This window comes from Clinocottus analis, unplaced genomic scaffold (genome assembly GCF_023055335.1).
Source record: "Clinocottus analis isolate CAN_PGR_092001 unplaced genomic scaffold, fCliAna1.0.p SCAF_18, whole genome shotgun sequence".
NCBI classification, from domain to species: Eukaryota; Metazoa; Chordata; class Actinopteri; order Perciformes; family Cottidae; genus Clinocottus; species Clinocottus analis.
Window position 1 is genome coordinate 8,065,938 of NW_027175909.1, and position 13,998 is coordinate 8,079,935.

The following is a 13,998-nucleotide window of genomic DNA, read 5'->3' on the forward strand; positions in this document are numbered from 1 at the left end:
AGGTGGAGTAGGAGGCAGATAAATATAGATGTTATGTTACAAGCATAATCAACAAATATGTTGGTTGTAGATGATAATTCTGGGTTTTGAAAATGTATGATAATTAAATGCAATACCATATTATGACTCATCTAGGACTGTGCAATGAAAGGCTGTCTGTGTATGTGTCTGTGCCAGAGCTAGAGGGTATAAAAGAGTCGTGAGCCACCATGCTGTGGAATTTACGTGCTCATTTCCATTTTGATTAACATAGGATCAACAGTAAATCAATTATTTCATAGATGAGTCAGGAAATAGTAGAGCCAGGATGTGAGAGAAAGGGAGGTGCGACGAGTGCAAATTACATTTTCTACACAAACCAATCGCTCTCATGCAAGTAGAATTTCAAATGAATGCAAGCATATCATATCTGACTTCAACCTGTGACCGTTACGCCAACAATACTGTAAATCTGCTGTCGGGATGATGTATCACCATCATTATCTGTTGAGTCCAAGAAATGTACTTATGTAGATTTGTTTATTGTTAGCGTCTATTTATGGAGCAGGACTGAAGCCAAACTCAAACAAAACAAAAAAAGCATCTTTGTAGCCTTCAGGCTCTGACGAGCGGTATGTATAGTAAAAACCCAGTCGTGCATACAGCATTACAGTTTAGGGCTGAGGCCCACATTTCCTTTCATTATGGATAAACATATTGACTATTATTTTTATCATTTGTTTTATCATGTTCTGTATTGCAAAATCATTCACCACATTTATACCAGAGCGTACAATACATCTACTATTTGATTATTGTGTCTTACCAACAGTCACAAATGCAAATACACATTTTCCAATTATATGTAAAGGCTTGGTTTTGTGCTTGCAGTCGTCTAATTTGCTGCTTGCCCAATGACACATGTTGCCATGGATACAATTCAACACATCCGTTAAGTGCACCTTCAATTGTCCCTGTCATGACGCAGGTGGTATTTCTGTGGTCTTTTTGTTTTGTTTTATTGTGAATAGCAGAATTAAGCATTTATCTAGGTGACACATTTAGTAGACATTCAGTGTGAGGGACAACATATGATTTTTGGCCATTTGAAGTGGATAAGTTTAATCTTTTTTATTACAATAGTTCCTTTCATGAAATTGTTTTTCCCATGCAATACCTTACTTCATAAATGTTAAGTGAGATTAGGTGGCATTGCTAAACCATCAACATGAAACAGTTTCTCTTTGTCGCTCTACACACCACACACATCAACTTCTAATGTGATGAATAATAACTTCCAAATAAAATGTATTTTTAGATTACATTGGCTGTCACTTGCAGCAGTCTATAGTAAACCACCATCTGGTCAGGGTCCAAAATGGCATGGTCTCCTGGGCCAGGATCGGAAAATCTCTGCCATCCTGTGTGCAAAGCGTCATCATCTGGCTTCAGGCCAAGCAGTCGTTCCTTGTTAGTCTCCATAGCAGTGGGTCAACCTCCCCTCTCTTTCATTCTCATTCTTTGCATCTCACAGTCGTCTGCAGCTGGTGGGAAAGCCCTCCATCCCTTATAAAGTCTCCCTAAAGTACTCAGCTGAGCCGGCAACCCTATTTTGAGCAGAACACCTTGATCTGTAATATCTCATAAAATAACTACCACCACTGTTTGAGAGAGAGAGAGACAGAGAGAGAGCAAGAGAGAGAGAGAGAGAGAGAGAGAGAGAGAGAGAGAGAGAGAGAGAGAGAGAGAGAGAGAGAGTATAATGTTTTTTTGCCCCACATTTGCATGTTACGTCGCCAAGGGGTGTAGAATGTAATTGCATCTTCATAGATTTATCCCTTCTCTCTTACCGTAGTTATTTCCTATGTTTTGGATTCTACTGAGAGGAAATGCTGCAGCTACTTTGAACAATGCAATTGCAATGTTTGATAGCCTTAGCAGATCTAAACCTGTGAGTATATATGGATGTAACTATAATGTAATTATCTTCTACGGTATATCGACTGTGTGCCTACTGTTTTATTATAGCTAACCTTATATATATATATATATATATATATATATATATATATATAGATATATATACACACACACACATATATGCATATATATGGTCAGTTTGTAAAGCAATTTTTTATGCTATATTTTGCACTGAAGTTGCAAAGGATAGTAACATCTGCTATGCTAACCCTGATCTCCAGGTGCTTATAAATTTTATTACAATCATATCATATGGATACCTCTGTATTTAACCCCTGCTAAGCATTAAGCACAGGTTCCAGGGGAGCAACTTGTGGCTCTCATTTCTGCCATTTCTTATTTTTTACAAACAAAATATCTGCGCTAATTCTATTGTACTATATAGTAACTTAATAGAGTATGTGCAGAACATGCGCAGCATTCAAACCTGTTGATTAGTACCTGCACTCACGCAGGTGTTTTCATTTCTGGCTGATTAGACCTTAGCTCAGGTTGAAGCTGGACAGATTTGTGGCTCCACCCAGCAACCAATCAGCCACAGTGAAAACACCTGATGGTTGTATCATCAGCATTTAGTTGTAATGCAGTCTTAGCATTGGTGAAATATCTTCTCATTTTCTCCATTCAAAAGTTGCCAAGTGTGAAAACAACTATTATGACAAATTTTCCGTAGGACCTTTCGATACGTGACAATGCAATACAATAGGAAATGTTTATTGTGAAGTGTCTCTGCTCACTAACAGTATTTTATACAATATCAGCCATTTATATCTCTTTCTGTTGATGGAAATATTACACAGCACAGGCGTTACTAATTAAATTAACTTTGGCTCTGTTCTATTCAACTATCCCAGTGAGCCATGACGGTGTGAAAGCCAAAGTATATCAGTAACCTGAAACGGCATCAAAATAGGATTCAGTCATCATTCATTCACTTGTCAAGATGTTCTCTGTGAAAAAGGCCTGTTGTGAACAGGATTATTACAAAAGTCTCTATTACAGCAAAAGTAACCTGTATTGAAGACATTTTGGAAACACAAACCTTGTACGGTTTTGTTTAGTTTTTTTGTATAGATTTTGTTATCAATTACTGTTTTCTTGACCCTGTCTTCAAAGAGTTTAGGCTTTAGTTCGCTCTTTAGCAATTTGATCAGTCTTGCTTTCTCTCTTCCTGTCACTGTCTTTCTATCGTGTTTTATTTTTTATTTTTTTTGTTCTTAATGCTCTTTTTTTTATCTGTCTACTTCCTGTCTTTTTTAGGGGCGGGCGTGATCAACTTTGATGGACTGGGTGTAATCTCATATCGTTTTAAGGTACAGGATGTTATTTTGACAAAACCTTCCCATTAGAAGTCATACTATCGAAGTCATTCTAGACATAAGGGTTACATTTTAAAAATAAACAAAAAGCAATAATAAATAAAATATGACGGGAAATAATTTGATATAGATTCTGAGCAGGTGGCTGGGAGTCATTCTTGTTTTGTAATAAAGTAAAGAAAGTGGTTTTTCATTTGTTTTTCTATTTTATTTTATATTTTTGTTTCCACATACGGTAAATTTGTGTTTTTTTTCCCATGTGTGCAGGTGAAAAAGATGAAGATCATTAAGGATGTGATTGCACTGAGGTTCAAGACGTCCGAAAGTGAGGGTGTGATTCTTCATGGGGAGGGCCAACAGGGAGACTACATCACACTGGAGCTCCGCAAGGCCAAGCTGCTGCTGCAGATAAACCTGGGTGGGCAACAATTGCGTGTTATTTACTTAGACAACAAAATACAAAGCAAAGTATGCTGTCCCTCCTGCCATAATGTCTCCGATGTCTTGGTATAGATCCATTATAGGTATGTTTTACCTTCTGAGAATATTCAAACGTTTAAGAAGCTTTGTTTGTAAAACCATAACGTCAATTTAAGCAGTTTTTTAAATAATGAATATAAAATATCCAAGTCTAAGGCCAGACTTTACCCACTTCGATCCCCACTCTGAAGTACTCAGTTTACAGTACACTGTTGTTTACAGCAATTTGATAGGTTAAAATAATAATTCGATCATTATTGACTTGACAATGATGCTAAACCTTTGTAATCTAAATGAATGGCCGTCTGTCAAGATATATAATTATCTTGGAGCAAAGAAAAAATATTGAGGCTCCGCTTTATACCCTTTACGCTGTAAACAACAGCCACAATAATCCATAATGCTGTGGAGTATCACTCACTGTCGACCAGCTGTGTTGCTGACAGAACGGTTGTAACCTTAAAGGATGCTCACTGCGGTATCGGAAGCAGGAACTCCAGTGGTGCTTTCTCGTACTCAGTGCTTACAACTAAATGTCAGCTGTGTTATTGCTGGAACAAAACAGTACTGAAATGATTCACTATCTAATGTGAGTGAGGAGGTCTTAATTTGCGAGAACAAAGACGAGAATCTGTTTGCGCTTTGTGCTGTAAAGTTGAGTAAGTTTATGAAAATGTTTAGATATTTAGGAAACTAATGTACAAGCCGTAGTCAATATCCCACATGTGAAGCACTAAACTTATTTCTGTCTATTTTGGGAAAACCCTGTCGGAGCAGTCCCAAAAAAATGGTTGGGTCCGTTAGTTGTTAGGCTGTCCATAATATCTAACTTTTTTTTTTTTAGAATAAAAGGAACATTCAACCGTTTGTTCATATTCTGACATATATTAAATCATCTTGTTAAAATATGCTGCTTCATTTACAATGTGCGATGTCTGTGTTTTTAATAAGATGTATTATTTTGACATGTTAATTACAGGCAGTAATCAGTATGGTTCTATCCTGGGTCATACTTCTGTGACCACCGGCAGCCTCTTGGATGACAATCACTGGCACTCCGTGGTTATCGAACGCTATCGGCGTAATGTCAACTTCACCTTGGACAGACACACTCAGCACTTCAGGACCAATGGAGAGTTTGACCACCTTGATTTAGATTATGAGGTGAGAAGCAAAGTACTGAGAATGACATTGAGACAGGAATGGGAAGAACGCAGACATAGAATAAATCAAACACAAAAACCTGACAACATTCATACAAATAAATGTGTCCGAACACAGATACAGAAGGTAACAGGGAAGTAGTCCATGTACAGCTGTATAAAGTATGCTTGCTACCTAAAGATGCACTCTATCTATTTCTTTAAAATACATACCAGCTTGACATCATGTTAATAATAAAACCTTTGGGTACCAAATGATTCAACAGCTGTATGGTGATAGGTACCGTTGGGTGAGTTCAAATATTAAAAAGGAACTGGCAGACCATGTAAGAAGTCTATAGCTAAAATGTCAGCTGATTTATTCAATGACCTCAGCTTTGCCTGAGTTATGATTGGATGTGTGTGTATCAATTGAAAGCAGCTGCCAGTACAAGTAACTGTCTACTGCATCAAGAGCACATATATTTATTTTACTTCTTAACACACTTTATTTGTTTATTTGTTCAGCCCTATATCACTCACAGGGTCCTATCTTACAAGCCGGCAGTAGCACACACACAGTCCTTTTGCAATTGTTGTCTATCTGGTAGTTTTCAGGCTTTATACAAATCTGTCTGTGCCAAAGTGGAAGGGTGGGGCAACGGAGAACTGTCGTAACTGTAATGAGATAGCCCCATGCTATTTCAGGCTTTCATTTTGCCATGAAAATGTATTTTCCTTTTTACCTGTTCAGACCACATCTTATTACAAACACAAGGCAATTATAGTGGTATTAAACAGGTGCAAAAGGTACATTTTATGCACAATGTGACGCACACATAATAATACACAATAATACTAATATTTGACTTCTCGTGTCCGACCTTATGACTCCTTGCAAGGAAACTCAACAAAAGTAACTCCCCTTCTACCTTAACTTATAATCAGAGCCTACGAGTGGATGCTGAGGTGGAAGTGGAGCTTTTAAACTGCAGCAGCTGAGAGCAGAAAGTGAGCAGAGCAGTAAAGGAGAAGCATGCCATGTTGACTGTCGCGATCCACTTGAGTTGCCTGCCTGAACTAGCTTGCAGGCTTTGATTCGTTAACATTTGAGCTGTTTATTTTCATTTTGGAACTTAATGATGGAGGTGAACTTAAGTCCTCTCGAAAACTGAGCAAGAGTTCTTGTTTGAGAGCCTTGGGCAGTACTGATGTTTAGCAAAGAATGCTATATGTGAGCAGTTTTCAGATAAAATCTGAACACTCCAAAAAAGAGCTGGGAGTCTTGGCAGGGCTGTTTGATCATTTGTAACCTGTGAGAAACAGAATATTATTTTCAGTTAATAATAGTCCTTATTTGTGACGCTTCTTGTTATTGAGGTGTTCTGCTACATTACCTGTCCTTATGGGCGTCACTAATTTTGCATCTGCTTTAAAAAATATTAATCTGTGCTGGTAGCTAGGCCTCATCTGTGTACAGTGCATTGAAACTATACAGGAAACAAGATATTGATTTTACACAGTAATCCATGAAATCACATAACTAATGACATTCAGTAATGGAATGCAAAGAAGTTCAGCTAATAATACCTAAAACAGGAAATGTATCTTGAAATACCATAATGGGTAGGAAATGCAAGACGTGTAATGTAAGATTATCACATATACGTGTTTGCGCGCTTGTGTTGGTATGGCTGTGTGTGACCTCCATCTGGTATTGCTGCATGGGTGATTTGTTCCAGTGTTAAATAGAAATACTGAGAAATGGGGCAAGACAAACCAAAGTCCAATTAAACTGGAGCTGTTGAATTAAAAGATCTTCAGGGGAATCTATACAACAGGATAAACCAGGAGGCTGTATGTGGTGAACCCTGAGTGGATCTTTGCAGTGTTATTGCTTGACTTAGTCTCTCTTCTGATAGCAACATTGTGACCTGCTTTCACTCAGTATACCACTGTATTCCATATAGCCCACACACTCCATCTAGTGTGTGTGCACGTGTGTTTTCGTGTATGTGTGTGCACATCTATATGTTTTCTGCACCCATTGTAGCCTGCATACTAAATATCTGGATGCATTTGTGTCTACCCTTGGTAGTAATTACTAAGACTAGTGGAGCGTCACTACTGACACACACACACACACACACACACACACACACACACACACACACACACACACACACATATCTACTGATGATTGGACACCCCCTCTATCTTCTTAACAACCCTCAGAGCTATGTCTGAAAGGAAAAAAAAACATGTGTTCAACTATCGAAAAATATGAAACGTAGTTTACATTTTCATCAGTTCTGTGTCCTTCAGCGATTCCCACCAGATGCCTGTTTATTAGCCTCCATCCCCTTGCCTCAGTTGTGCTCTGTGCATCTGTTCATCACAAACTTCTGTCTTCTTCCTTGAATGCTTTTTTTCCCACTGCCCCAGCAAACATATTAGATAAAAATATAATATGTTGTATAATTTACATGTCAAGCGTATGCAGATATGAAGGTGTTTGGTTGATAATATGTGGCATTAGACTTGACAGTATTGGACTTGTAAAGCAGATCTAAAACCTCTTATCTCGAGCTTTTCTTAAATATAAATTCAGAGAAGTGAGTGTGTCTCAGGTCTGATCCATGCATGTCTGCATTCTTTCACACAATAGAGTGAGTCCAAAACACAGATGTATTCTTTTTTCCGAATTCCCCCTTTTTTGTCAAAAGGGGATAGTGAAGACATTGCAACAATTACATTTCTATGGACATAATAATGGCACACTAATATCATTCAGACAGTTGAGGAGTTTGGGGTTTGAAAACAACTCAAAAACATACTAATAGACAGATGGAGGTTGTTATAGATGTATGTATCCATGTATGTTAAAAGTACATGTTTTATTTGCTTTGTTGGTGCAGATTTGGATAATGTTGGGCAATTATGTGTGAATAAAGAAAAACACAGCTCGAGCATGTGTAGTCTTGCATTAGACATGTACACTCATGTAATTTCTTTAAATAGAATAGCAATAGTGGGAGAATCTAATCAATGGTAAAGTTGTTTTACTTTGTATGTCTTTGCACTTTCTCTAGTTGAGTTTTGGGGGAATGCCATACAGTGGGAAGCCAGTGGGCGCAGGAAGGAAGAACTTTAAAGGCTGCATGGAGAGCATCAACTACAATGGAGACAACATTACAGACCTGGCCCGTCGAAAGAAGCTGGACACTTCTAGCTTTGTAAGCAAAATGAGCATGCACACACCCACACACAGTCACTCTCATATGCATTCATGTATATAGAAACAAAATTACACTCAATTGCAAACGTAAATCTAAAGAGCTTCAAGTAACATGCATAGCAGCTGAAAACTGAACATGCTCATTATTGTCAAACTAACTGCCTTTGACCTGAGTGAGAGGGCAATTCATTCACCGGACCAAAATAGTTTAACAGATTCATAATTAATCAGATACAACTGACCCCTCAGTGGCCCTTCCGTGTGTTTGCCTCCTGTCTTTGTGCTCTTTCTTCATAGCATGGCTGAAATGACTTTGGGACAGTTTGTTTTCACCTCTCTTAACTGAATGAGGGACATTAAATTCTTCTCTTCTCTTCATCCAACGCACAGGGATAAATGTTACTCAATGTAATTTCAGCACATTAAGTGTCACCCTTAAAATTAGCTACTGTTTTAAGAGCTTGTTTCAGAGCTCTTGTCTCTCCTCTTCTTCGGTTCCTCAACAGTGGACAGCCAGTGTATCTTCTTCGATCTCTGGTGAACTGATTGAACAAATGGAGACACTCCTCAAGTTCGTTAAAGCAGCGCCTCTAATTGTCTCTGATGATTCACACAGCCGTTCATTTCTAATTAAAACAGATTTTCACACACATTTGCACGCACACACACACACACAGGCACAGGCAGAGGCAATCAGGAATTGTCTATAGTTTGGTAAGGCAGCTCAATATTGTGCATGTGCGGATGATTTGATTAAGAACACAAGGTTGGAGAAGCTCACTGGTAATTAGTGTCTGCAATCCGCAATAATGTTTGTTTCCATCTAGCACACAAACAACACCCAGGTTACTGTTCAACCCTAGTTTCAAAGATGGGATGGACCAAAAAGAGACATTGTTTGTAATGTGTACAAGCAACATCAGTCTTTGAATCCAGCTTCAGTCAGTAACATCTGAAGGTAAACATGCAGAAGCTCGATTCAAAGCAACACAAGCCAGGTGAATAAATACATAATTTCATAAGTGTTTGGGTATTTAGAAATTTCAAACAATTTCACATACAAGTCCACCCTCAAGAGATTGGCTTTGTGTTTGACTTCACTCTGTGAAGACCAGTTGATAGCGTCCTGTTATCTCACGTTATTGGTGTCTCTCTCTCTCTCTCAATCTGTCTTGACAGCGTAACCTGTCCTTCTCCTGTGTGGAGACCCACACCTTCCCAGTCTTTTTCAATGCCACCAGCTTCCTGCAGCTGCCAGGTCGAGCCAATCACAACACAATATCTGTGAGCTTCCAGTTCCGTACGTGGAATCCTGATGGGCTCCTCTTCTTCAGTAATCTTGATGATGGCACGCTGGAGATCTCCCTCGAGGACAGCAAGGTTGCAGTTCACATCAATGTTACAAAGGCGACCAGAAACAACCGGGTCGACTTATCGTCAGGTTAGTTGGTCAACGTTTGCAACTACATAAACACTCACAACACAATTTCAACGAGAAGCAGTCAGGAAGAAGGCACAAGCTAAACTGTAAAATCTTCTGCACATGCGGATACACAATCACAGAACTGAACCCCAACACACCCAGAGTGCATGCAGGCAGCAATTATTTCAAACATCCATTTGCTTTTGTTGCAGACAAGAAAAACAAATAAATATATTGCGTTGCAAGAATGGGACTGTTCAATGTGTGTATCAGTGTCCTCCTGGTTGGATCTAGTGACTTGCTTATCGTCTCAAAATAACAACTTCTTTTGATGAGATTCTCTGTGGTGCTGTATCCACTGTAGTTACATCTTTGATCCCACTGCACTTTCGTAGGAAGGTTTCTTGACTTATACTCTGCATTTCTGTTTCCTTTCAAGGTTATATTTATTGTAGAGTAATGGTTGTAGATATTAAAGACGAGAGCCACATTGTTGAAGCGCTCCTAAACATCTAAAAGTTTGAGTTGTGGAGACCCGGCAGAAGAGCAAATAATCCACGCAGATGGTTAGTCTTTAACTGTTGCACGTGCAGTTAAACTTGTGAACATATCTATATCATCAAAATAAAAATAGGAGTGAAACATAACTTTGTCTTCCGCTGTCCCTCTTAGTCTATTCCTCTCATCTTCCCCTTTCTCCCATATATCCAGCCTCTCCTTCTTTCTCTGTCCCTCTCACTCTCTTTCCTGAGACACACTCATTTATTCTGTCCACTGCTGCTTTAATAGGCCATTATGCCCAGGGGTAGGGATTATTACAGAGTTACCCTCTAGGCTAATTGGGCTTGAGCCTACGATTACATCAGCATTACTAGAATATACAGACACACAAACACACGCTCCCTCTTTGATTCTGTTATTAGTGTCTCTCAGATAGAAAGCCACATTGGCTTCTGGCTTCAATGACAGTGGGAGCTCAGTAGACTTGTAATGAAATGCTTCGTCCCTCGTAATGGCAAATGTACTGGGGAGAGACGTGCAGATGTGCACACACTAAGAGGGAGAGTGAGAGAAAGAAAAGTGAGCCCCTGTCAGAGACAATACAATCCAGTTTTCTTCTCCCAGTGGGGATAGATTGCTTATGATGCTATTTAGCGACAGTTTATTCATACATATAATCAGGCATCTGCTGGAAGGTACGTACTTACTCCACTGATCTGCAGCCCACAGCACCTGTCTCCGCGTGATACTTTTTTTTTTTTATCACACTGGAGCAACAACCACTCAGGAAGCCTCAACAGGATTCCCTTTGTGTCAGTAATGTGTCAGTATTTGATTTTTTTTTTCTCATTCGTTATCCGTCTTCAGAGAAATTATTTAAAGAAAAAATGAGGATTTGACAGGTTGTGGTTTGTAAACAGATCATTCAAAGCGCATGCCCTCTGACGGCGGTTTTGATTGCTTCCTCACTTGTTGTCTTGTTATTACACCACGTAACTTTAATACCACCTCGCTCTCACTTCATATTCTACAATATGTTAAACTTATTTTTGTTTTTTTAAAATGAAAAATGCCAAAATGTCATTGGGAATAGGACCATAAGAGACAATTAAGAAGGATTGTTCTTGTGTGGGTCTAGTCATAGATTTTTTTAGAAAATCCTACTTATTCTGCTTTTTTTAGAAGCCACGATATTGAAGGACCTAACTTACACATTGCATGCACCACCTGACAATGACCACAGTGTGAATGTGATTTGAAAACAGGTGAGCCAAGTATACATTTTTAAAACCTACTTTCAAATAAAACCAGCATCAAATGACTTGTTTTTAAAGTGAAGGAGTTGCAATACCATTTGTTTCTACCAGGAATGAGCTTTTTAGTTTTGCAGCTTTCATTGCATTTTTGATTCTCTGCCTCATACAAAATAGCAAAGAGATGGAACCACTGACAGCCCAATTTAGAGACAACCATTTAACAAGCCAATGAGACCCACATTTTTGTTTTTCTCAGAAGTTGCCGCAACAAAGGCAAAATGCAAATTTATTTTGGGCACTTCACACAAGGTGGCGAGTAATAAGACTCCATGTCGCTCTGTTTTTCCTCAGCGTGTCAGCAAAGCTAGACAATTATGTGCTAACATATTATCCAGTAGAATATATCCAGGCTCTGGTGTCTACTTCTGTTAATGGTGGCGTTTTCATGGCTGTTGTAAGAGGGGGATATTTAGGTCTGGACCAAAGGGATAATTCATCAACCTCTTTTATGCTTGACCGTATTATGAGCATTACCCTTAAACTACCAGCATGTAATTTCTAAAGGGTTTTCTAAAAAAACAACAGGGCAATCTGCAGGTGCAGTGTAAAAGGGGAGGGTGGTGACTAAAAGCTTCACGTCTCTGATGTCGTAAAAATTACCTGAATGTCTCTTCATAACCTCATTCTGTTTACGGTGGGTCCCAGGTCAATAAAGTTCTTTTTTTTTTTTTTTACCTTGATTGGATCCGGAGCAGCAGGTACAGTCGATCTCAGAGCTTCTGTGCATACACACATGCAAAATGTGTGCCTGAGTCTATAAATTTGTGTGTGTCTGAGTTGTGTGGGACGGAGAGACAGAGAGCCTCGAGGCTGTTTGTGACCTACGGAAACACGTTTCTCCCTACTGTGAGAAAACCTTTATTGTTTCATCCACTTCATCCTCTGAAGCAAAGAGACAGGGGGGGGATTGGGCCTTGAAAGAACATTCTAGATTAGACTGTGGGTATCTCTTGAATGGTTTGCGTGTGCGCTGCATGCGTCTTTAATAGAGTATTTTGGTGAAACTCCTGCTGGGACTCTGATCTAATTTTCTCATCACTTTGCTTTTACTCACACATTCACTATTTTCTCTTCACTTACGTATGTTTGCGTCACTGATGTCTTCAAATGTACAACTGCTTGATTAGAGGGGCGCTAGCTAAAAATGACCTTGACGGCCATTCAGCAGGACTTAAGCATGTTTGCATGTGCAAAAACATATTTTTCGTATAACCTCCCGTAAATGATAAATTAAACCAAAGCCAATGAAAATGCTGCTTCTGTATGTGATACAGATATCTGATGAGTGTTGGTATTTGTCTTTGTGTTCAGAAGATGCTATCCTCTGATCACTTTCTTGATTAATTATCAAATTATTGGGCACATGCATTGTTCCCATGGAAACAATACTCCACTGTCTCCAGTGTTTTTGCAGAGACAGATAAATCTCATTTCTGTGCAACAAAGTGAGGAAATATGTTTTCATACTTTAGTTTGGTTGTCAAAGGAGACAAAAGCTGTAAGTAGTAATAATTAATATTTTTTAATTATATATGTTGGTAGCTTCAAGAAAACATGAAACAATAATTTAGCTCTGGCACCTCCTTGTCGGTATTCAGACAGTGAAAAGTAACAAGATAATCGTGAATGTGGTTGGGGATTAACATGAGGCACATTTAGAAAAGCTTGTTCTTGAAAGAAAATAGGATTCCCTTTCCCCACACAACATTCAGTCTAGAAGTTAAATAGTACCACTATCTCTCGTTGCGTTTTATTGTTTAATACTTCTGTATATCCCTTGCGCTGCTGTATCACTTGCATGTTATTGTCACAAATATTTTTTTTTGTATGCTATGGGAGACATTCACAAAACGATTGCTGGAGGCTTCTGCAGCTGCCAAACCTGCACAAATAGAACAAAAGAAGTTGTGTAATTATTAGTGCACCCACAGAGGGTGAAATGCACATTTAACTGGGCTGCCGAGCAAATGGCTCACCAGTCCTTTTAACCCATCTCTGAACTGGTGAAGGCTGCACGGTGGATTAGTGGCGAACACTGTCGCCTCACAGCAAGAGGAGCCTGGGTCGATTGTGGGCTTGACTGTGTGTTGTATTTAGGCTATAAGAGGTTGCGTCGAGACATTCCAATGATCAAGGCATCAGTGATTATAGACAAAGGCATCGTCAAGCTCTGTTCAAACTCATTTATTTTGGGATTTAGTCACAGGATGCAATGATGTGTTATGACAAAATAAATGAATACAGTTTCTCTATATGCCGTATTTGAAATCACATTTTACAAATAGGATGGGGCACGTAGAGGTTGCAAATTATGCATAATTAATAGTTATGTTCTATATACAGTCGTATGTCTTGACCTTCCCTTGCTTTAAATAAATCCACTTTGCTCTCTTCCACTAGATCTTTTTTGCACGTTTTCCATTTATTATTTTCTTTAATATTTGTTTAAATAGTTGATACCACTGGGGAAATGTGTCACTCCACAAAGTCATTCTTGGTGAGATTGTAAAATAAGACAAAGAAACAGGCAGCAAAAGGCAGAAATATTTTTGCAATGTTAAAACTATAAGTGTTTGTGAGTTCTTTCATCAGTGCAGTCATACACATCAAGTCTAGCTCG

General features: G+C 38.8%; 1 protein-coding gene across 1 annotated transcript in view; it reads left to right on the forward strand.

Moving 5' to 3' along the window:
- cntnap2a (contactin associated protein 2a) overlaps positions 1-13,998 on the forward strand; it is a 313,006-nt gene that overhangs the window by 152,273 nt on the left and 146,735 nt on the right. Inside the window, exons 5-9 of the mRNA XM_068581486.1 lie at positions 3,220-3,272; positions 3,546-3,696; positions 4,738-4,922; positions 7,993-8,136; positions 9,318-9,579. Coding sequence (XP_068437587.1) covers positions 3,220-3,272; positions 3,546-3,696; positions 4,738-4,922; positions 7,993-8,136; positions 9,318-9,579 — 795 coding nt within the window. The remainder of the gene's footprint in view (positions 1-3,219; positions 3,273-3,545; positions 3,697-4,737; positions 4,923-7,992; positions 8,137-9,317; positions 9,580-13,998) is intronic.